General features: G+C 41.7%; 1 protein-coding gene across 1 annotated transcript in view; it reads right to left on the bottom strand.

Annotated features, from left to right (window-relative positions):
• Positions 1-760: 760 nt before the first annotated feature.
• CACHD1 (cache domain containing 1) overlaps positions 761-25118 on the bottom strand; it is a 110942-nt gene continuing 86584 nt past the window's right edge. The window contains exons 11-27 of the mRNA XM_086462166.1: positions 24881-25004; positions 24227-24344; positions 22341-22509; positions 20135-20277; positions 19348-19529; positions 17564-17674; positions 13384-13506; positions 11122-11221; positions 10897-11013; positions 9431-9591; positions 8649-8735; positions 8317-8433; positions 7224-7375; positions 6678-6839; positions 5767-5844; positions 4764-4865; positions 761-2238 (exon numbers count right to left, since the gene is read on the bottom strand). Coding sequence (XP_086318292.1) covers positions 2000-2238; positions 4764-4865; positions 5767-5844; positions 6678-6839; positions 7224-7375; positions 8317-8433; positions 8649-8735; positions 9431-9591; positions 10897-11013; positions 11122-11221; positions 13384-13506; positions 17564-17674; positions 19348-19529; positions 20135-20277; positions 22341-22509; positions 24227-24344; positions 24881-25004 — 2285 coding nt within the window. The 3' untranslated portion in view covers positions 761-1999. The remainder of the gene's footprint in view (positions 2239-4763; positions 4866-5766; positions 5845-6677; positions 6840-7223; positions 7376-8316; positions 8434-8648; positions 8736-9430; positions 9592-10896; positions 11014-11121; positions 11222-13383; positions 13507-17563; positions 17675-19347; positions 19530-20134; positions 20278-22340; positions 22510-24226; positions 24345-24880; positions 25005-25118) is intronic.

The following is a 25118-nucleotide window of genomic DNA, read 5'->3' as shown; positions in this document are numbered from 1 at the left end:
AGTAATATGAAAATAATGCATTTTCTTCTAAAGGCAAACCTGACAGAGCGGCCAGTTTGTCCACTATCCAACCACCAGCATTAATTTGGATTCCACATTAGAAATTCTAGCAAGTTGGCTCTACAGATTGACACACAAACTGTTACAGGGCATCAGATTCAGACCTATGAGAGCATAAAGCAGTGCTTAATAGATTTCTACAGCTGTCTGGTCAGCAAAAACCTACAACCCAAACCCAACAAACACAGCAGAATGGCAAATCCAGTGTAACTGAGCTTTCAATAGCACGTAAGAAGAAACTCACCAATTATTTGCTTCGGTGAGTCTATGCAGTGGCTGACCACTTCAAGAAATGTTCATTTCCCAAATAATGACTGACAGGCTAAAACCCCAAAGCTTTCAAACATATGTCAGTACTGTCATTTATATGTAAAGTTTGTCGATAAAAACTATAGGAACCTGACCAAATGCTTCATTCAAGGTATAGCCCTCATTCAGCCAGAAAATTAAAGGAAACTGAGACAGGACAATTTCAATCCAGCCAGTTATCCACAGAACTATACTTTATATACAGTTTATTTCACTAGAGCTTTTAATTTTATACATAGTATAAAGGGGTATCCTGATATCACACATATAGTTATTTTACCGTACTGTTTAAGAACCAATTTTTTACATAATACAGTATTAAGTACCATATTAAAACAAGTGATTTTTTTTAAAAAAACTACATATAAATGGATGTTTATCATATGCACAGTGCAAGAATGTTTCTCTATCATTGTAATCACAAAATGTGAATCTAAAATACAACACTGTGAATTAAAACTAATTTATAATTATGATGCTTTGTGTTGTAGACAGATTGATTAATCTTCGTTTGAATTACCAAGCAATGTTAAAAATTCCAGACAAACAGCAGCAGCTTAAAATCATGATTTCAGAAAGATACCTTCCACAGTAACCAGAGTTTTATGAAACACTGGTTTAACCCTATGTCTGATCTTGACAGTGTCCTAAGGAAACAGAAGAATGGCACAGATTTCATTTGGAATTATCTGGGAACTAATGCTAAACAAATTCTTTATTACTTCCACACAGGAAACCTTTCAGGATGATCAGAGAGGTGAAGATGGAGAGGTTTATGGGCAGAATTCTCAGAATTTTCCTAATGGAGTACAGGATTTCTCCTCTGCAAACAGGAAGAAAATACTAATATAAATCAGGTTGTAATATTTACAGAAAACAATTGTGGAAAAGAAAGCATTCATAATGTAAACACGTCAGAAACGACTTCTTCATTTTCCCTTTTGCAGAGTGGGGCAGTGGATGAATATCAGCTAATAAGAAACAGATGTCTTCCTTGGAAGAACCACTTCACCATCACAGAATATATGTGGTAGTTGTTGAGAATTGCTAACATGTTTTCTCCCCTCCCTCCCCCCAAAGTTTCAAGTTCAATAAATAGTAGAAAAATAATCCTTTACTTAAAAATCTGGAGATGCATTGTCCCCGGTTCCATACAGCAAGTGTCGGAGCAGTGAACTTTCTACGCGCAAAACAAACTGCAGAGAAAGCGACAGACTTTCCCCCCCCCGCCTCTATCTGGCACTTTCTTAGTCTTCAGCCGCACAGATTTCTGCTCTTCCAGTTAAGGAAACCAAATCATCTCTGGCTCTTAAGCTCGCTCTCTCTCCTCTTGGCTCAGCATAACAGGGCTTCCAAAGCTTCAGCTGCTGTATAAACCTGTGTCCCTGTTTCTGGAGGTCTAACATGCCTCCTGCTCCATTTTATTAAATGTTATGGCAGGTCCATTCATCAAGCACATTTCCCTTCCATTTCAGAGCCAACCTTACATTTAAACAAATGTAAAGCTTTTACGCCTAACGGTTTACTCAGGAAGTTAGTGAAATCGTTCCTGGTGAAAAGCACCGAAACAAAGCTGCCCGTTGCTGCACAGATCATTGTTCGCAAGTTACGTTTCTTTTGTCGTTGTTCATTAGCATTCTGCATCCACAGTATGCACCGTGACTGCGGCCTGTAAGTGGTGGCTGTGGTGAAGAGTTGGGTGGTGTAACCGGTAGTGGTGAAACTTGTGACTCAACAGGGCAGCGGTTTGAGGTGGGGTGTCCAGGTCCAAGTCTTCATCGTGGTTTCCAACATCAACACCAGCTGACAATGGGTCATTATTGCACGGAGGGTTTTCACTGTCTTCCTGAGGACTCATAGTGCTGTAGCCTAGAAAATAAATCAGCAGAACTGAGAATTAAAAGCCAGACTAAAATGTCATGGTACTGACTGCTGCACCCTTCATGGAATCAGACACAGTCAGTGCTTTACCAAGAATAAACCAGTTAATTTTCTTTAATTAATTACAAAATTAATTTAATTTTCTAAAAATAGAAAAAGAAAGAAAGAAACAAACAAAACCATCCTCTCCCGTAAGTTCATAATGGATCCCTTTCCCTGTCTTTATTTATAAACTGTGGGGACCTATGGTCTGTACCACCCCAAAGAGTAAAAACCAATCAGGCATTCAACAGTTTGTCACAGGAGAATTGCTAGTGCTGATTTCAAAAAAGCATAACAGAATTTTTTGAGGGTGGTATCTTGTAAGATATTACTTGGATTCTTACAGACAAAAAATAGGTGGGATCTACCACCATCACCTCTATTCCTATCAAACTAAGTCTTCCCTAGGAAGGATTGCCAGCTATTATATCCAGAAGCAGCAAAACTTCTCCACGTCATCTTGTTGTATAATCACAGGTTTGTCTTAAAAGGAAGAGAGCACTTTTCACCCATGAGGGTCTAACAACACTGGTGAGCTTTGCATACAGTTAAAGAAATCTGTTGAATCCACCTGGGAAGTGTTTCACACAGCAGGTCCACTAAGCCAAACAGCACTGATGCCTCCAGCTAAGCAGGCGCACACAGTGCAATTAACTCAAGGCTTTCCTTTGGCTACAATATCTGCTACTGGAGCCTGAGAAGTTAAAAACCACCAGATCAGCCGTCTGTAGGAGTAAGGAGACATTAAATTCACTGGGATATCCTAAGGAAATTATGTCACTAGAAAGCCAGCTAACAGCTAACCCTGAAAGACAAGATTGTGCTTTCTCAGTGAGGAAGGTGTCTCTGAACAGGTCCCTTGGAGATTCTTCTGTCTCTTTCTTTTATAGCAGGTGCTAGTAGTTACCATGAGATTTGGATCCACCACTGAAACCAGTTGTTACAACTCAAAACCAGTTTGCAGTACAAACAAAACCACGTCAATATTTCTAAATGCAAAAACACAAACAAAATTTAAAAGGAGAAAGATCTTGCTTTAATGAGAAAAATTACCCTTCTCAGAAAACCGGGCTAAGAGCTGAAAAAACACTAGTGCTTCTGAGCATCTTGGTCAGGTTTTCAGCCTGAGACAACTAAAAGAAGTGTGTAAAAGTATCAGGCCAAGTACCCAAAGCTGGTTCTCATTTCCCATGGTCTGAGTCACGGTTTCTAGCTGGCATAGGGGAACTGGGGATGAAGACTGGGTAGCCCTTTGAAGAAGGTGGAATTACAGAGACTAAAAATAGAAGCGCACGTTTCAGAAATGGGTAGACAGTTACCCTGCTAACCCTGACATGTTGACTAGAGAGATGGGAAGGATTTACTGCGACTACAAGAAATGGAGCAAAAGGAGCATTAGTCTAGCAAATCTGCCTCAGCACAGGTAATCTGGCCCCAAATCCAGGGTAATTCCTCCTAGAGCAAGATTGCCTCTCAGACATCTGTTCATCCACATTCCAAGGCTTTGGCCCTCAGATTTCCTGTCCCTCAGCAATTCCATTAGGGCAACTACTGTCTTACTAATTGAACAGGTCTGCTGTAACATACCCAGCCACTATGACACGCAGCTAGAGCTGACATCTGTGGCAGACTGCCTTGTCTAACCCTCCTCTTAATTTATATTAAGCCTCCTCATGAGTCAACAGCATTACTCCCTTCTAACAGCTTTCAAGATTTAAGACGACTTAGTCTGAGGGTGTGAGAGACACGTCAAAATTCCCTGAACCTAAACAGGGTTGAAGAGTGTGTGTGTGTGGCAAACACACATGGCCAAATACCCTTCACTGCTATGCAGGTACACAGTTAATGCTGATCATTATTTGCTTAAGGGTGATGCAAGATGTCCTCTGCGGTGATGGTACAGACTGAATGTGCAACAGCAAGGCTAAGGAGGCACCTGACACATTGGTCTCCACATCCATGCTTCCCTTACCCCAGCTAATGCAGGTGTCCAGCACGTGTTGCTAGAATTTTATGAAAGATGTGCATGTCATGGCAAAGAGAAGAGCACTAGAGATGCTGACTTGATTGCGACGGATTTGTTTTCTCTCGTTAAGTAGCAGAGGTCCATTATCTCAACTGAACATCTAGCCTGTTAGGGTTGGCGATGGAAAAACAGTGTGGTAAAGGTAGTACCATTTCTGTCGGTCTGAATTCTGGTCACCCAGTAAAGCTGGCAGAACTCAAATCAGACGGGGGCAGCATGGCATTTAGCTGCTGCTACACTACCGCTCTCACAAAACTAGCTCCCTCACTGGGCACTATCCTCTGCTGATGGGTGTCAAAACTGTTGAACTGTGAAGCAATAAGAAGCAAAGGTTTTTGTTTTGGTTTGGTTTTGGCAGCCTCATCTGCAACGTGCCAGACATCTGACGGAAACCGAGTAAACACGATCATTAGCCTGGAGCCAGGGCAGTGATTCAAGGTCTTACCGTGGTCACTCTCCGTTCCTGATCGCCCCCAGTACCGGCGTCTGCGCTCGGGGCTGTGGGCGTGCCGCTCTATTACCGCTGCTATAAATCGAGTGTTACTAACTGGGAGAGAGAAAGAAACAGAACCGGTTTTTAAAGGAAGTGCTTTTACTGAATTCTATCAGTGGGACAAATCAGGCACAGGGCAATAGGCCTTCTACAAACTAATTCTTCTCAAATACTACTTCTTTTAAGAAGATGGGCAAGCGACAGAGGAGTAGGAGCAAAGAGATGGTGCTTAAATGTGGAATAGACGAGATCTAGTTGAACTCATTCACCTTGTCTGCTTGAATTAATAGAAGTTAGAGAACTACTGTGCCACTGCTAAAGAACCTGTGGCAGCACTGAAAGCCCACTCAAAATGAAACTAAAAAAGACTTGGAGAACCAATAGGTGCAAGCCATGAAACTCAGACATGCTTGATTTTCAATCTTTGAGAGCTGACACAGTTTCAGACCTTGGCTATTATTTTAGTTCCATTTTAGTGAGGGCCCAGAGACAGGGATCTGGTCTGACTCCAGAGCTCTCCCAGAGTGTAGATGCCCGGCTCATCTTAGAGTACACCAGTATCGTACACAAAGTGCCATTTTCACTGACTGGTGAAGTACAAGCATCCCAAATCCATGCAAGTAAGATTTACTGCCACATTTGTTGAACGTACATGCCAGACTTGGCCTCTGCTTTCCAAGGCTGTACAAAGGCAGAAGTTTTCCATTCCCTGTACTGTCACAATTGCAATTTTTAAGCCTATCAGCTTTAATCGAGATTACTCTTTTAAAAGTAAAACCCATAATTTTTCAGCATAAGACTAAAGGTGCACTGGAAGTTTCAGTTTATGTTCTGTCATTTTCTACTGCTAATCAGCACAAGGCTTCCTCATGTATTTCTAATTCTAGTGTATTAAGAAAGCAAATGGCTTATTTAACCTAACTTTTTTTTCACAGCAAAGTGACTTGGTACTTACTGATTCCTCTGTCTTCATGGCTGTCATCGTCTCTCTCGTCCCTATCATTTTCCAGGTTCGACATACGCACTGACATTTCTACACACCATTACAAACAGAAAAATGCAACTGTTAAGAGAAAAATTTTGGATCATCTTACTAATGGCTGTCACCCTGGTAGTATAGCGGAAGCACTTTGCATTACTGTGTGAAGAGATGCAGTCTGAGCTTGATGTGCTCTTTTTCCAAGACAGACGGGGCTAGGGGTACTAGAAAAATGATACACCCACCTCCCCCTGAAAGGAACAGGCTTTCAGTTTTGAAGAAAGTGAATTGATTCAAAATAGAGCCAGGGCATAATCAAATATAGAGGTAATTAGCCCTGATCACACTTCTCACCTTTGTATCTTTCTACCAGTATTCTTTCTCTCAAACACAGTTTTGTCTTTCAGACTTCAGTGGCTTTATCTATGTATAAGTACCTCATGAACCTCACATGGACCAGAAGCACAAATAAAAAAAAAACATGTCCTGAACAGCCCAAGCAGAAAGGGTGTGAAAACTGTAATACTCCCCAAAACACCACGCTTGTGCAGAAATAAACACACACAATCGGTGTGCTATGCCAAGGCCCAGAAAGCTGTGAAGCTGGGCTTACCGCTTTAGCTCTAGAAAACGCATCAAGAACTGCATGTTAAGGTTTTCGGGCAGACTCTCCTCGGGCAGCAGCGGCTCTGGCTGCACCCAGGAGAGGGCAGCAATACACAAGCACGCTGGATGAGACCTGACTTTTACAAGGGTCCGCAAAACAGAAATAAAACAAAACCAAGGAAAGAGGGTGGTTTTTTGTTGTTTGGTTTGTTTTTGTTTTGTTGTTGTGTGTTTTTTATTAATCCCCACCCTACTGTTCCTCTCTCAAGTTATCAGCTCACCCTGGGCAGCCAAAGGGGACATGTGCTGGTGACTCCTCCGATGTATCTGGTGGCGATATGCGTATACTGCTAGGACAAGGACCATAATGCAGCCCATAATGCCTCCAGCCACTGGGCCAACTGGTGCACTTTTGATCATGTTCAGAGTGATTACCTCATCTCCTAAATCAAAAGGGACAAAACAGAGGAAAAACGCATAAATGCTCTGCAGAAAGGTTTAAATCAACACCTCTGAAGATTAGAGAAGATCTTGAAGGCCTTCTAGGTGGTTAACTGCACACATGCAGGACAGCACGCTTTAAATAGGAGAAGAAATTCAGAGGGTACATCTTGAAGACAGGAATGTACAGCTACACATCAATATTTTCAAAAATCTAATACCCACAACAGTCCTGATGCTACTTCTTTAATGCTTGATGCAGCATTTATGCCAATTTACCACTAGCACAAGAGAGAAACATGTCATGTGAAGCATTCTCTGACACAGAAAGTGCCTGTTACTGAATACAAGCAGTTAAACGCATCCGTTCAGACAGGCCGAGTTACCTATTGCTCCCAAGTCATCCACGTAGGGGCTCTTCGCTCCCACAATGCCACCGAAGCATTCCTTCTGAGGGGCACAATAGGATTTATCCAGATGGGTCTTCCCATCACTGTCTACCATACACCACTCACAGTCCAACACACCAAAGCAATCCCTGAGAATTAAAAATGAAAGAACCACATTCACTGTCACATTCAACGCTTCTCATTTGGCATAGCTCAGTCTATTTTAGAAACATGAGACAGAGGGAGGCCAAAATCATCCATAAATCCCCACATACATAACATTTGGCCACAAAAACTTCTCACTAAAATGCTCAAGTACCACAAGGGAAGTTATACAGGGAAGCTGCATCTTCTGCATGCATCTTCCAAGTCTGTTTGCTTGTTTTTTTCCCCTCCATCACTCAGCCTGAGCAAAGGGAAAACTTCCTACTTGTAACTCCTCCAATAAGACATTTCTCAGCACAGTAAAGCCTGACTACGGTTCCACCCTTTTTCTGCAGTCCTTTGGAAGATGGAAGAAAGGACTTGGAAAGTCTGGTCAGAGCACGATATGTTCTAGCAATCTCGGTTCCCTAGAGACCGCTTATAACTAGCAAAAAACAAGCCCTCAAGCTTCTCTTGGTAATGCCAGAAGTAGAACAGAGAAGCAGGAAACTAGAAGCTGACAAGCAGCTATCACCTCTTAACGTGCTCCAAAGTCACTGTTGCCAAAGTACTGTCTGCTTTCTGTGAACACTTCACTCCACACATTTCTCCAGAAGGCAGACAAACACAGCAGCACTACCCGTTTTGCAAAAAAGGAAGAATTCATTGTCCTTTCAACAGTAAATCTTCCACTTGCACAGCCCTCAGTTCTCAGAGTCACAAAGTGTGACGGTAAAACCATTTGTTCACTATTACTGGTGTATGCGACTCAAACGGGAATACCGAGGTTTTCTGTTTGTGCACTGCAGCGTAATGCCATCATCAGTGTGTGCTACAATATCTCATAATTTTTTTTTTTTTCTTTAAAACGTGTAAGGAAGAATTATTTTTACTGAATTATTTCAAGAGCACAGGATATTTTGAGGGATGGAGAAGGCTGCTTTACCCGCTCTCTGTTCTCTGATTGCACTGAGTGTTAATACACTGCGGGAGAGCATCCTGTAGGCTTGGATCGATTGCTGTGAAAGTCATTGGCTCCTGATGAACTTCACAACTTGGATTCCTACATTGGGGCAAAAAGAGCCTTGTATTATAAAAGCAGTCAAAGCACAATCAATAAAAACCATCATTTTTACCTATTACACATCATCTGCTTAATTCTACTGAAAATACTGTCTACTCTATCCTGCATCCCCTATAAGTTAGCATGAACAAACAAGTCATTTTGTTCACTAACTTCTGTCACATGCTCTTCGTTAAGAGGAGGTTCGCTCTCACCTGCTTTCAGCGTTTGTGAGGTTGCCGGTACATTCATTTACCTCCAGAGGGCACTCGCAAGGGCACTCACATTCGTTCTGTTCCATTCTTCAGGGGCAGAAAACACACAGAAAACGCATCAGACACTGTACCATGACTTTAACCCCACTGTGCAGCTTCGTCACAGCAGCTCACCATGGAGAAGGCTGTTCAGTAGCCTTTCTCCTTCCCCCAGGAATGCAGGCATTGCTGTATTCTGCACTGGGATCAAGGACAATGCAGTAACAGCCTCTCTGATCTGTCACCCACCCCCTGAAATCTAAAAAGCAGACAATCCCTCGGACAAGCCTCAGATCTAGACACGAGGATCCTTCTTGCCAGTGCAACAAACATCACAATGCTGGTGTAGGCAAAAACTCCTGCAAGCGCCAGGATCCCCTCAATGAAAAACTACGTCAATCCACAAAAAATCGTGGGTATTAATATGCCAGAATAAAGGGCCTGATCTTTTAACTGCCCTGAGAAACTGAATCTGTTGTGGTCTTTTAACATTATTTACCCAAACGTGTCAAGAACAAACCACCCTGTGTTTTAGTACACTGACAATATGGCAAAGGATTAGAGGTATGGTTAGTCACCACGTCTCTTACAAATACCACAGGTAAACTATTTTGTTTTCACTTCAGTTTTGCACTGCATGTTTTCATTTAGCTTATAAAATAAATGTGTATTTGTAAACCTTGAATCAAGAAAGAGGGGAAGAAGTAAATGCCTGGACCATTCATTTCCAATCCCCTGCTCACCTGTGGCAGTTGAGGCAGAGTCTGTCTACCATACTGCAGGCACAGAAAGCGAGTGAATCACAGGTCTCGTTGACGATTCCCACGAAGGCATTGGTGCCTGGGATTCTCGTCAGCCTGTACTTGGAGCAGTGACTGCCGTGCACAAGGTTTGTCAGGTCACCCTAGGAAAAAAACATAGTATCAATGGTGTAGTCGGAAACTCATCGTTTTAGAGAGCTGAAGACTTTCCCCCTTCCAAGGAAGACTACAGAGCTGCGGGAACACAAAAGCACGGGAATGTTGCCTTCACAAGCAAGAGGCTCATACAATTGTTCATCAACCTGTTGAGTTTTGCTTCCAAGATACTGCTGAGTGCAAAGACTTTGCTGAAGATAGAAAAAAAAAATACGCCTGGCTTGTAACCATTACGAGACGTGGCAGCAGCATTGAGTCCCATATCCTGCTGACAGCAGGTTACACTTCACACCGTGCATCGCTCACAGACCCATCCCCACTGTGCCAGCCACCAGTGACCTCCACAAAGAGGCTCTGCTCTGATGCGGAGGCACCACGTGACTTGTTGAAAACTTCCTGGCACACATACTATAAAAAAAATACACCATAGCACTGTAATGCTGTGATCTATTTGGTTGGTAGACTCATTCCTGACTCCTATTTGCATGCCACAATCTTAAGTTTTTGCTCTGTCCTATACAATTTCCTTTACAGCAATACACTTTCTATTTTGCATTTCAAGTAGGGGGAAAAGTTTAAGCCTACCTGACATAAATCAGCATATTCTGACATAACTTTCAAATATTGATGCTGATTTCCTACCTTCTCCTCCCAGTAATAATTGAAAAGTATTATTTAAAGAGCAGCTTCTCCCACAGGGCTTAACATCTTTTGAATAATTCTGCAGTGATCTTGCAAGGGCGGATCTGTGGTGCTGCATTCATAGCGCAGCAAGAGACGACAGTCCCTGGCTGAGACCTCTCAACGCTGCTGAGCACAAGAGGAAGCTCACGCATGACCTGTGGGGTCCGCAGAGCATTCAGGTCTCCAAAGACTGCAGTCTTTGGACTTTGCACAGGGGGACATGACACTGGTCAGAGTTTGAAGCCAGAGGTCAGGTCAGACGATCCAAAGCAAGAAATCCAACTACTGCTGCGAAGTCCTCATCTAACAACAGAGAACTGCTCTTATTTTCGTGATGCTGGATGAGACTTTGCAGATGTCAACCACAGTTGGCCAGCAATCACATCCGTAATCCTTTGTATGTCAACCGACTCCCAGTGTGAGCACAGTTTGGGCAGTCCAGAGCACTGATTTTGTGTTTGGAGAGGGTGAGCGGAGGCCAATCCACACAGAAGGCTGGCTTCCAGCCTCATCTGCTGATCCTGGCAAGAATTTGCGTTTCCACCAAAAGAAACCCAACCCAACCAAAGTACATTCAAAAGCAAAATAAAACAGAAAAACACACTTACCACTAAGCTGGTATTAAATTTATAGAACCGCTGAACTGTTCTGTCACTGAAGCTGTTGCAGAGGTTTTTCTTGACAAAGTTTGGGTGGTTCAGAATGTCGTTTGCTACCAGAGGCTCCTAAGTGAAAAAGATCGGATTTTAAGCTTTTGAAATCAGACACAAACAGAAGCTTCTCTCTCTACAGTCAGAAATTAGAAACGGTAGGAATAAACTAAGGAGCCAGACCTTGTGCGTAATGTGCTGTTGCTCTACCGGTGCGTGTCCTTTGGGATCGATGAGGGTTGGGTGTGCCACAAGGTACCCTCTGTCCTCCATGATAAAGCACCTACCCACAACAAACAAAGCGGAACGCCTCCCATTAGACCTCCTTGGTCTTTAGAGAAATACAGTGAAATAAAACATCATCTTAAATGTACAGCTAGAGGAAGAATTTTTAAAGTCTTCCATTATTAAAATAACAGGGCCACCAAACAGATTCTCTGCAAGATGTCTTTAAAGAATAGATTGGATATGTCCCTGAAGCTCTTCAATCTGTTACTGTGACAGCAAGCCTGGACCATCAAGACTCGAAAATGGAACTATTAGAAATAAAAAAGAAAACTGATCAGTGCGTTGTCTTGTCTGGCGGGGGAAGATCCAGAAATAAATGAAGCATAATGAACTCGAAAAGCTCTAACAGTTTCTTAATCTACTATGTTACTGATTAAACAGAGATTTCACACTCTCTTTTAATGACCTCCTGCTTCAGAATTCAAATTTAATGGGGAGATAAATCACTCCTGCTTCATTCTCAGACTTCCCAACCTTTCCTCTCCCTTTTCAACTCTTCCCACTAGTTTCCTGTGTGATCTCAGGGAAATGATGTCAGATCTGTGCCCATACATAGAAACCAGTGTGCTGCGAGGTTTTAATCTGTAATGTTTTGGGCATCTCCCGTTTCCATAGCCACAGACAGCCATGCCGGGATGGCAGAGGAGCAAGCAGCACCGGGGACAGCACAGCCTGCGCCAAGATCAAGAGAATCGGTGGCTGCAGAAGGGAGACGGGAGGAGGTTAATGCGGCCGCTCAATGCTCCCGAAGAGCCCAGCGGGGTAGCAGCCATGTCCCCCTCTGCCGCAGGGCTTTAGCTGGGCCCCACAGCTGTGCCGCTGCCCCGGCCTCCTGCCTGGGGCCAGCGGACACTTCGGGTGGCTTTAAAGTCTACGATTCCCATGGCAGGCTGCTATGTACAGCTCTACCTACATTGGCTCACTGAGGGAAACAGAAGATATAACTTGACACAATCAGCACAGAATAGATGGGACTGTATGCTTTAGGCAGGCAAAGGAGTCATGAAAGGAGTCATTTTAGTCTTCTTTTTTTTTTTACTGCCCCAAACTGCCTGGGTTTTGCACTAGAAATTCATGTAGTGATGTTGCATTTTCTCCTTTTTTCTGAGAGATGCTATAGTAAGCAGCAGAACAAGTAGGCTTGTGATTACCCCAGAATGACTGCAGAGAGAAAAAGCTTAGTAGAGACACATTAAAAACCCCAAATGCCTGCCAGATAGAACAGTTGTGTCTTAGTATCTGCAGTTATGCAGAGGCTGTGATCCGGCTTCTATGTCAGAATGGTCTAACAAAGCATTTAACAATATGCTTGAAATTCCTCATTTAGGGAATGTAGAAGCAGAATAAAGCACCTGACCCCACTGCATTAATAGTTTTTAATGGGGGGCGGGAGGAATGCCAAACCAGGAATCTTGATTTTTTTTTTTTTTTTTTAATACACCATAAATATATAAAAAAATACCCAAACCACAAAAGAACTGGGAGGATGACAGAAAACCACTTCCCTTCCCAAATTTAAAGTTTAAAAACAAACGAAGAAACATCAACAATGCTCAAACCATGTTATCAAGTTACTCCAGATCCAAACCAGAATCCACCCCCTGACATGATTTTTTTCAAAAAAGGGTAAAGAGAAACAAGACACGCATAGGTCTAAATAAAATTAGATACTCCAGATGAAATTGGACAACTTCTGACTAGCGCTGTAGTATGTATTTCTGAGAAAAATATAATGAAAGTATATTTTAACAATCACAGTTAAAATAACTAGAGATAATACATCATTACTACATGCTCACAGTAACTAAATAGGGAAAATGAAAACAAACATAAGAGAATGGGAAGTGTGTTCATTTAATAAACAATGGGGTTTTTTCCCCAGGATTTCAGTGAAGCCTAAATAGAAAAAAAAGTCATCTCCCGTTTTTGTATTCCTGCAGACTGTTTATTTAGTTGATGACAGTTTGATCTTGAATAACAAAGAAGTCCACATAATCTTCATGAGAAGAACAAGCACAAATTTTAGTGGAAATCAGAAAACACACATTGAAAGTAACAGAATCCTAGAATAAATTCAGTTGGAAAGTACCTCTGGGTCATCTGGTTCAACAGAAATAAAAGGCTTTAGATACTTATTGCCTGGAAGGAACAGCTTACCTTATTTTGTTTCCCCCGTCTTGGTTACAAACTGGCAGCAGGTCCATGAGAACTTTGTAGAAGTATCGCAGGGTGAAGTCAATGCCCATTACTGCCACCGAATGCCCTGAAGACATCTGTGCACTGCAAAGAGAGGGGGAAAAAAGGAAAAAGGCTTTAATGGCTGTATTAATAATTAATATTTTAATTACTCAGTTCCCTATTTGAAAAGGGGACTGGCTTCCCTGGCATATAAGTGACCTGCTCAAATCCACACCTCCACCCTGAAGCTCAGTTCACCCTGCCTGTGTTTAAATGAACAATTATAGCAGCTGTACCCAGAGAGAACAGTATCTTAAGAGTGTTAGTTATTTGTTGCAAAGTCTCTCCACATAAATTGCACCTCATATAACAAGAACATGGAGACAGAAGACAGCTCAGCAAGGACTGGGTCACACCTAGGAACCGACCAGCCTGTTCTCCCTTGGCTCTTACATACACCCCTACTGCTTATAGACATTTAATATTCAGCAACATAAATTAGGATTAAAAATTCCCCACTCGCACAACTGCACGCAGGAGACAGCTCCTGCATTTCTAGCACCTGAATCCCCACTGCCTCGGGGGGGGTTATGTTCTGCACCGCTCCTCTTTGCTCAGCTCACAGTGTTAGGACTTGACTATGAAGCTGCCATAGACATTTTGCTAGAACCCTAAAATTTCAAAGTATGGGAGTGATTTCAGCCAGTAAAAAAAGCTGGCCAAGGTGCAGACATCAACAAGGTTACCTTGCACCAGGCAGCTAGGTGGTATTTAGGTGCTGGTTAGTGACCGCCATGTTAAATGCTTCAAATCACATCCTACTAGCAGGCCAGTTATCCACGCTAGCTGGAATTAAACAGGAGTTATTCATGTTAACTGGACGCTGCCTCCCACTGCCTATGGAGTGCCAGGTGACATTTACAACCGTATCACTTCACAAATGTTCTGATTCATTATCTTTCCCCAGTGTAGGGCAACCATAAAAGGGTCATTTACGGAAAGGGCAGAACCTGGGGTCTCTGAGGGTGCTCACCAGCACCGGCAGAAAGCGCTGCTGCGAATTGCAGTATTTCGCCCATACTGAAAATGCGCTTGTCTTCCTATTTTTACACACCAGTTTGGGAACATACAGTTGCCTTAGCAACTGATACATCAAAGACCAACAGAACAGTCTCAGGCTGTATGTATGGAAGCGTATTTTCTTACAGCTCTATAGAAGTAAAAAAGTGCTACTTTTGCTCAGTCATATCGTTTTAACTTTCCTCACAATCAGTGAAGCAATTGCAAGAGCCCTCCTGGCAGAAGCAGAGTCTTGACATTTGGCTGAGACCATTTGAATGCTGAAAGCTCCAAAGAGAAATTATATTCTATTTATGTTGTTATTTTTCCAAAACTTCCTGTCCTGGCAAACTCCCACCTTCCCCTCAGGAGAAACATCCAGATATGCAAAACCTCCTGAACCAATGCACTTGAGCTAAGGTACAAACTCTCACTGGGCATCAGAGCAGCAAGGTTCTCAAACAAAAGCCTTCTAATACAATAATAGAGGAAAATAATTAACATTTATTAAGGCAGGTTATGAAAATTATTATATGATGTGGTGGTCTGCAGTAGCCTGAGGCTCCTGAGCAATCCCTGTCCCTGAGCAATCCCTGTCACTCCTACATTTCTAACACCCAAATTCTCCAACTCTGCTTCCTGCAGCATTGAGATGGCATGGCCAGAGCAAGTTATGTCTCATCCCTGAGGGACACAGAATGATCAGCTCATCCTCAAATTGCAGGGCATGTGAGTCTGCACCTATGTGGGCCTCATGTTGATGAAAAAGGAGACATCTTTGACTTACCACTTTTTAAAATTTACTTTTCTAAATAATTTTATCTCTGAAGATAGGAATAAAAATGTTTAGAAAAAGAAGATAATGGAGCAGCACAGCTGGACTCTACAAAGTAGAAGCTGGTGGCAACCTCCAACCCATACAAAACCAACTCTGTTTAGTGGATTGAAAAGTCTGTTTGCTTTCAAAGGGGTACAGTGAAGATGTAGTCAACTCTAATTTGTAGATTTATAAATACAGATTCTAAAAACCTGCACTTAATTTATTTTTAACATTAGTCATTTCACAGAGAAGGAACGGGGAAAAGGATGACAGTGAAGCTGCACAGATACATTTAACTGCACGGGACAAGGTGTCAAGCTATGAAGTTACTGCTCTGTCCTAACAGACAAAAAGCCATTAGGAATGCTGTAAATATTTTAGCTTTATTTAAAAGCATTAAATCCTTCTGGTTTGCCGATGCAAGCTGTATTAAATAACTTCTTGCATCAATCTTCTATTCCCAGCCTCTAAAAAAAGAGTAAAACATACATAAAATGGGGATGAGAGGTAAGCATCAGTTCCAGATAAACTAATGTTACTTAAACCCACACAGCAGTTTCTAATGCGAGTATGACTATCAACTCTACTGATTCCTCCCCCACTCCTCCTTAGTTTTTTTTAACTAAGACTTCTTTGGGGATTATAACCGCATGTGACTATAAGCTTCAGAGGTCATATTTACTCAGGAGTCACGCTCACATCTGCCAAACTTTGTTTAACCGTTCTTTAATCATGTTCTAATAACCCGCGCGAGCTTTAAGTTCTTAAAGCTAACTGAACCATCATTTGCAAGATAAAAATCAGAATTTTGATTAACTGCACTTTTCTTCTTACAAAAGTGCTTATTTCCCTTAGGTAAACTCCTCTGTGAGAAGCACCATGCAGGCTCTAGGCCTGATAATACTCCTGCCAAAAAGGACAGGCAGATGTCCTGTGGTGGGAAATCCCAAACAAAGCCAAGATGTCTCTGAGAAGAGTAGAAAAGCAGCGTCCTGGGCTCTGCTGGCTTTGTCATCTGTATTTACCAGTGCAACGTTAGAAGTTATCTTTGTACCAGTGGGGTCTTAGATGGAGCATGAGCAGAAGCCAGGTGCTCAGTGAAAGTCTTGGAAGCGACTCCGTGTGAAAAGCAAAACGAGAAGCTACCATTTCTGAAATTTGGGAGACCTTATGCTAGAAAGGTTTAGTACATATTCTATAAACTGACCTCCTTTAAACATCCTACTTCTGAAACCAAACCTCGGCCTTAGGCTGGGGGCCTGGCCAGAGGAAGCTGAAACAAAAAAAGTCTGGTCCTCGAGGCAAGGGTCGTTCCAGTGCTGACAGGATGTTCATATTAACTGTACTGACAGTAAAGGAAACATCGAGATTCTCTTGATCAACTTTTAATGAAGACATATTAGAATTTCTCCTTTCCTTTTTTTAAGCCATAGAAGACTAATTAATAAAGAAAATGCTCCTTCCTATATGGCTGTGATGTCCATTTTGGTTTTGATCCCAAAGGCACGGGCAGCTGTTTCCACTCCGATTTGTTTTCTGCAATCCTGTAAGGGCAGTTGAAGGCTTACAGACTTCTCCTCAAGTGCTTCTGACTTCTGAAAGTCCCTGCCCAGACGTGCCAAATTTAAACAGCCCAGGTGTGGAGCTCCCCCAGTTTCTGGGGTACGGACAGCCCTCTAATAAAAAGTATCTTGTGGACTGACCTCCATTTGCAGTTAGGTAGATCTGCTTTCACTTCTTATTCCCTTCCAGACGTCACCCTGGTACATACAACTTCAGAAGCGTAAGTGTGAGTAACTTCAGGAAATTTAGATTAGCAGTCTTGATGAAAAAGTATTTGACTACCAGCAGAGAGGGAACATATCCCAAACTGTCTAATGAAAGCTATCCCTCTCCTCCTAGGTCCTTGACTTGCATGCGTGTCACCTCATCTCACGTCCATCCAGGAGCGCATTCTCCCCAATCATTCTACTGTATATCGTTATTACCTATTCTACTGTATATATTATTATACAATATATGTATATCTATATTGCAAATCAATAAGCCCACAGAATATAAACCTATTCATATAACAAGCATTCACAGTGTTTCAATATACTATTTCCTTAAATCTACAGAAGGTTATATTACATTTCAACAAAAGCTCTTTAAAACCAGGTTTGGTTTTCAGTTCTTGAACACATATGAGTCGCTCAGTGTATTTCTCTCAAGTAGCCAAAGCACCTCTTGAGAATTGAGAGTATTCTTGCTTGACGCAAATCTCAAAACACCATTTACCTGGAAGAATGAACTGTGTGACTGATCGTAACAACGTAGCCTGCCCCTCCAACATCTAAGTAGGGACCAGTAAAGGTAATTAGTCCTGGATTAGCCACTGCATGCAAGTACCTAAGGGAAGCCAAAAGAAACACTCACAATTAGTGGAAAAGGGTTACCGTAAATGTTAAGACAACCTTGAATTCTGCAGACTGTGAACAACGTGCTACCAGATTAACGTTTCTTAATATTAAAGAAGTACCTAAGTATGATTAGGACCAGACCTAAACCGGACTTGCTCAATAAATGGTTCCTCAGTACATAGAACTGCATTAAAAAAAGCTCAATTTACTTCTGCATAGGATACGATTAACATCATTGTAGACTTTTTTCCCCAGAACAACATATGACTTAGTGCCAGCAGAGTCTCAAACTCAAACACTGGCAAAATTATTAAGTTGCAAACGCAGGAGAAAGGACATCCTATAGGCAGAATTCACACATGAAAATCTAGAAAGATGTCAGAAAGTGGTAACAAATCACAATCTCTTAAAACTTACTGTCAACATAAAATAAGCCACAATCACGTCAACTATCTTCCTGTGACATAAGGAAGTTTATAAAACATTCCAACTGTTGGAAACACCTTTGTGTATGAAAAATCTATTACTTTGCTTTCCCCCACCACAGCATACTAACCCACAAGTCTGGGCTGCGCTGTGCAAGTGACTGAATCCTACTTTATTACTTGTGCTTTGCTTCCATCTTCTTTCCAAAACACTGCCATTTGGCTCTATACAAAACCCAAGACACTACAGCATGCTGTGTATGGATGCTTTTTCAAAACTGGTTTGAGAAAATCAGTGAAGTATAAAAGCAAAAAAAAAACCCAAACCCCTCCTAAAACTGATAATGAAAATAATTTGAGAGCTTTCAAAATGGAGACAAAGATTGTGAAAGTGCACTCAGTTAATTCCCAACATGAATGCGCCCTGTTTATCTCACAACAAAAAAAGAGCACAAAACTCCACTACCTTATCTTGTCAGGAAAAAAAAAAAAAAAAAAAAGAACAAGGAAGAAAATCTGAAGAGAAGCTAATGAGTAGCCATGGTAATGGGGTTTTTTTCAGGAAAACAAGGGTCAGGAGAGATACAGAATGGCCAATGCCAGCAGCAAGTCAGAGCCTTCCCCGTACAGCTGGAGGGCCGGGACCTGGTGCTGGCTCATGCCTTTGCCAGTGTCACAGTGCAGCAGCACCTGGCTGGCTCCGTTCGACAAAGCACACATGTCAAAACACACTCCAGAGCACTCCCACATCTCAGGCTCTCATTTGTAATGTATACAACTATTTTCCCAAATCACATGCTGGTGCATAATTAATAGTGCACAGTTGAGCCAGCAAATTCCTACTTTAAATTAGTGAGGAAATCCACTGTAAACAAACAAACAAAAAGACTAAAACATTAACAACCAAAAATGGCATAAGAAGCTGACAACACTCCCGAATTAGCTACTCCCTGAAGGGGATGCTCATTTTCTGAATATTTATATTCCCATCTGCCATAGCAGGGATATGAAACAGAAACAATCACTTAAAATAAAAAAGGTTGGAATTAGAACCAATAAAGGTTTTATGTAGCTGTATTTAAGCACCAAGCCCTTTACCCGTGATGAAAATATTTCTGGTTAAATAGCTTATAGCTGGCCATAAAAAAAACCCAGGCTATGACATCGATACCAAATATTTTCCTTATTGCCCTCCAAGATTATCCAAAGCTTTGATAAAAGGACCCTAAAAACTCACCATTGTCTCCTGGTGGGATCAAATGCTTTGTCCATGAGGGAACCAGGGTAAATTCGGAGAACCCCATTGGGGGTTGCTATGTAACGGCGCACAATGTAACTGTTCAGGCTACTCATTTCCATTTGTGTCATCCATTCATCTGTGACGTGACTGGTAGCCATTACTTCATTTCTGACAGAGAACTGCAAAACAAAGGCAGACCTAGCAGGGTTCCTCTTAGACTTGCATGAAAAGATAATAAGCTGCTCACGGGGTTTCTTAAAGAGTGATCGGAGATCATCTAAACTCAATTACTTGTTTAAAGTCTTCTCACACCAGACGGATCTGGCACATTCCAAGCAAAGGAAAAGCTTATTATAATGAAATATCGTTGTTGTTATCTCTGCAGCTTTTAGAGTTTGCTTTTTTACTTCATGGAAATACAAATACCGCTCCGCTTGCACACAAAATTGAAATTTCTCATTTATATGCCTAAGAACGCAGAGACATTTCAGCTAAGAATTTACTGTAGCTTTAATTTTTCTAGTGTTTATTTCAATAGCCGCTTATCAACTCTTTCCCCCCATCTTGGGGAGGAAGCCCTCTCTCTCCTCTCTCCACTCCTCTGGGCCTTGAGGCCCAGAGCCATCTCTCCAGGCACAGAAATACCACTCCAAATCACCACTCCATAACCCTATGAGCATCAGGAGATCAGTGTTTTGGGTGCTCCCCTCCTGGATGAGGGCATGGGACATGAGGAAACCAGGGTCTCCAGGTCTGACCAGAGCGGCTGGCACCGAGGACACACCTTAAGGCCAGGATTGGCAATCAGGCGTGTGTTGTCACTGAGGTATGCTGTGTAATGCTCCACCATCCGTTTCGTCTCGGGCTGGCTGAGATGTTCGTAAGGAGAAGAGAAGCTGCCTGCAGAGAGCATTACCGTAGGGCTTTCTAAAAATAGCAAAATATGAGAAAGTTAAGGACAATGACTTGCACATATTGCATAGTGAACACATTCATACCACGAAAGGGTATCCTCTGCCTGTTCCTCCACTCTCCCACACCTCAGGATGTAAGTGCACAGCTCCTTCAGGGTGGACTGTGAACGAGAGCAGGAAATGTGATGCTTTCCACCCAAACCAGAGCACTTACCAGCACAGCTTGCCTCCCCAGGTACTGACAAAACTTGGGCTGCACACGAACTACCTTTCTTGCTTCAAAAAACAGAAGCCACAAAGTTAGTCCACTTACTCTGATCTCTGTGTGTTATTTGGTAGACTTTAGTGCCCTTGTTCTCAAAGTCTAAACCATTTCTGAATTACTACTTTTCGAAAGATTATAGAAGCTGTTTTCCCTTAAGAAAAGACTGTTCCGAAGAAGAAGGAATTCATTATCCATGTTTAGGTTAGGCACGGCAGAGGAAAATGATAAATAAGCACTTCCAGTTACAGAAAGTGAACAAATTGAGAGCTACAAGAGCAGAAGAAGGAGCTTACCAATAAAAGAGTAGCTGTCTCGGCTGATTTTCAGAACAGACTAGAAAGTAAACTTTCATTGTGCAGAAATTGCAATACCAGACAGCTTTTTCTTTTTAAAAAGAAAAACGATTATGATGATGCAGGGCAGAAGGTTGAGAAGAACGCCTTTTCTGAACATTTGACCCATGGAACCCAATTTCCCTGTGTGTAATGGTCTCCAGAGGAAAAATTCCACTGGAGTATGTGAAGTGTTCTGCTTTTATTCACATTCCTCTAAAATGCATCACCACACATCCAGCAGCCATATGTACTGCAGTCATCACTTACGAACTTCTGTTATAGTCCTTCATCTGCTTCCCATACCAAATATTCTGATGTGACTGCATTTTGCTTTGTATGAAGTTTTTCCACTTGTCAGCTTAGTACTGCGTTTTTTGGATATTTTCCATTTATACCTTGTCTTTCTGGATATAAGACAATCAAGACTAGAATCCACATTAAAGAAAGAAACCCCCCTGTATTTAAAACAATTGGGAAAGCAATTTCCATAGGTTTGTCAAGTTCCTCCATAACTCCGTCCAGTCTAATCTCACTTAGCTATTTGTGGAACTGCAGTATAGCTAAGAAAATATCACAACTGTGCCGCTAATCCACCATGAGACCTTCAAACCTTGCTACAAACAAAAGCACTTAATTCAGAACTTCTTATAATGTAGCACAGATTTTAGCAAAACCCCCAAGACTAATACTTCAATATGAAAGCCTGCAACTTATGATGCCTATATAAAAAACCCTCCATTGTTAGGATGTACTATGTTTTTAAAATTCTCTACCCTTTCCAGACAGTAGAACTTACACCGCCATGGAGACTCTCCCTCTTTCCAGTAATGTTTGAGCAATGACTGAAATTGGTCAGGTAGAGTAAAATCAGTTTAACTTATCAAAAACATGAACGTGTCAATAACCTGAGAATTTTTAAGCAGAGAGGGAGGGTCTGGAAACCATTATACCACTGAAGTTCTCCGTTTCCCCCAAGAGACTTAACTTCTGACTTCACATGGATCGATGGTATTAAATGCTTATGGCAGTAAAAAACTTGCATAAATCCAAAGTCAAAAGAATAGCAGTCCTGCATGAATGGCTAGGACTTCATCCTACTTATGTTATTTGTCAATAAACTGCTTTACAGCCAGGAGAAGAGAACCTAGTTTTAAGCTTGGCGAGACACATCTCACTCTCTCCCCTCTCCACTTTCCGGGAATTTCATCAAGCAAGACTCACGGTGCATTTATCTCACTCTCCGATGAGCAGTCCCACTGCGTTCATCCACTCAACTGCTCGCCATTGAGCAGAGCGGCTATGATCAACGAAGAGCTATAAGCAGGTAGCAGCTGACCAGAAAAGTCAGCCTTGGAAATAAAAGCCTCTCAAGAGGAGAGTATTTCCAGTGTTTTGTGAGAAGAGTTTTACGCTCTGCCACCACACTCTACAGAAACACACATGAGGTGGTCAAGACAAATTGCAAGCAAGCTTTACCTAAGGTAGCCAGCTGCTTGAAGTGCAGGCAGGCGTTTGGCTGGCCCAGCAGATCCAGTCGATGATACAGGAGCTTGCTGCTGGGGACAGTGTTGAGATTCTTCAGCTGTTTAACAGGTATTTCTGGCTGTATTACCACGACACACAGAATAAAGGATGTGTCCTGGACCTGAAAAACATGGGCAGGTCATCAAACAGAAACAAAAACACTGAGGAGTTACAGAACTTATTTTCTATTTAGCATTCATTTTCTTTTCTTTAATTGCTCATCTTGTCCAGTTCTGGAAGGCAGCACCACACTTCGCCACACTCTCAATCACAGTTCCCACTCTCTCTGACAACAGACAACTCCTTTTCAAGGAAGCTAATGTGGACTTGATCCTACAGAAAACAGAGAGAAGGATTGTGCTCAAGCCATATTGGTCTCCAGGACAGACACAGACACTTGTCTTCAGTGGTCTGATTACTGCAACTCAGTCCCATACAGCCACATTTCAGTCTGTAATCATCCTGTATACATCAGAGCCACTAAGTTGTATGAAAAATACTTTTCTGTAGTCTATGCATAAAATAAAAATATTTAGTTTTCAGGAAAAAAGATTACATTAAGACTTTAATTTTGTTGCTCAATTAGCAACAATTTCTAACACTGTTTCGTGGATGCTTTTTGAAGTGTCATTGACAGAAAGGCTTCAGCTTCACAACTGATAAAAACCACACTGGTATCCCCTTTATGAAGAATACAGACAAATTAACTCTTGAAAATAAGATTTTATCATTACCTCTCTTGACTGTGTACTGCATGTGTCCCATGCTTTACTGGTTTGTGTATTTTAAGTATCCTACAGTACATCAGACTAGCAAAATGTGGAGTTGCCCTGCTGCTCTGCAAGCCTGTTTGATATTTAATGTAGCATTACAACATCAGAAAATTAACTCCAGGCACCCTCCTATGTGCATTTCTGTTACACAATGACAGATTTAATCTCTTAAATCTGCTCAGCTTCACCTTTTAGGTTGGATTTAACTTACTACTGTGAAATGATCCACAAGTACCCTCTTGAGTTTGTTGGCACAAAGCGACAGCCAATTATTTCTGGCAGCAGCAAAATTCACCTGGATTATATTTAACCTTAGACTCCATTTTGATCCCTGGGTCAAGATTAGTGTTCAGATATGTTCAAAACTGAAGAAAAGAAGACAGCTGCTAGAAGCATTCTTAAAGTTCTTACAACTGGTAATATAGCCTGCACACACCCTGTACTCAATTCCAATGAAAGCTTCAATATAACTAATGTTTGTAAGAAAAGCGTTAAATTACAGTAAACATCATCACTGGCTACTGATATAGTTCTGCAACAAGACAGAATGAGAGCTGACATTTTCCCAACTGTATTAATTAATGGATCGTACTACTCTGCCCCAAACATAACAACAGTATTAAGCAAAAGAATGACTTAATACTACATGCTGCCTCAGCAGGGTATTCAAATGTGGTCTCTGGTAGGTATTTATGGGTCACCCGGCTTGCAGTGTGACATCCAGACCAGTACAGATTTACTTCCATGGGGAAAGCACGAGTATAACCTCTACATAACTGCACATTAGATATGTCTGATGAAACGAGTGCCTTCATGAAGAAAGAGGACACGTGTAGCCACACAGACACATCTCTGAAGATGACATGGTAACAAACCTGAAATGGTAATTTCATTGCTTCTTCACTGGAACAGAAAACACTCCACATTCATGTGGTTTCTCAGTAATTCAAACCTTTCATACTTCAATATATAGCAATGCTTTGCTATATTCAATACATTAATGTACTCTTCAATACGTGAATTTACTCTATGCCATCCTGCAACAGTGTCACTTTAAGTCCTTACCATTTTCCAGGCATAGCTGACATTGTAGGCTTCTTTTCCAACTTCTCTCAGTTTGTTTACATGCCAAGAGAGCGAGGAGTTCACAGGAACTGTAATGATCTGGCTGCCCAGGGGAATGCTATATTGGCAAATAAAACATACAGCATTTTATTAAACACTAAGAAAGCTCCTAAGCAAAACCCGTCTACTGTACATTTGTAAAAGTATCATAAGATATGGAGAGATTAACTGCTATCTGTCTTCGGTGAAGAAAAGTGTATATATGCTGAAAATACACTTGTGTACCACCACATTTTGAGTTAAAACACATACTCAGATTAGACAAAGGCTAAAGAAAAACCCAAACCAAACAGTAGAAAATCTTCCTGACATGGAAGAGACAAATTAGAAAGAGCATACCTGAGATCAGCTGTGGAAAACACTGCTTAGCACACCAAATGATAAAACGAAGAAAATCGGAGGAAAAAGCAAACCAGAACTGTTCTGCATTTGGGGGGGGGTGTGTGGGTGTGTGTGTGTGTGTGTAAATCCATTTGAGTATCCAGATACTGTAGGAAAAGGAACTTTACCTTATATTCCCTTAAAATTCTTTTAGAAATACTGCTAGTGCCCTAAGGACTGCTAATGTTTGGACTTGACCCTAGGATTCCTTACCTAAGGATGTTCTGGCGCACCAGCTCAAATTTAGGAATGTTCTCATAATGGATAATATCTGTGTGCAGTGGTGGTTCAGACAGCAGGTATGGCCTCGTAAGGGATGGGTGCATAAGAGTGTATCCTAAAAAATAAAGACACAAACCTAGACATCGAATGCATTGCAACAACCGAGCCCAGGATTAATATTTATAGGAAAAAAAAACCCAAAACAACACAGTAACTACATACAGTTTTT

Source organism: Leptosomus discolor, chromosome 3 (assembly GCF_034619465.1).
Source record: "Leptosomus discolor isolate bLepDis1 chromosome 3, bLepDis1.hap2, whole genome shotgun sequence".
Taxonomy (NCBI): domain Eukaryota; kingdom Metazoa; phylum Chordata; class Aves; order Leptosomiformes; family Leptosomidae; genus Leptosomus; species Leptosomus discolor.
This window is presented reverse-complemented; position numbering and strand designations above follow the sequence as displayed.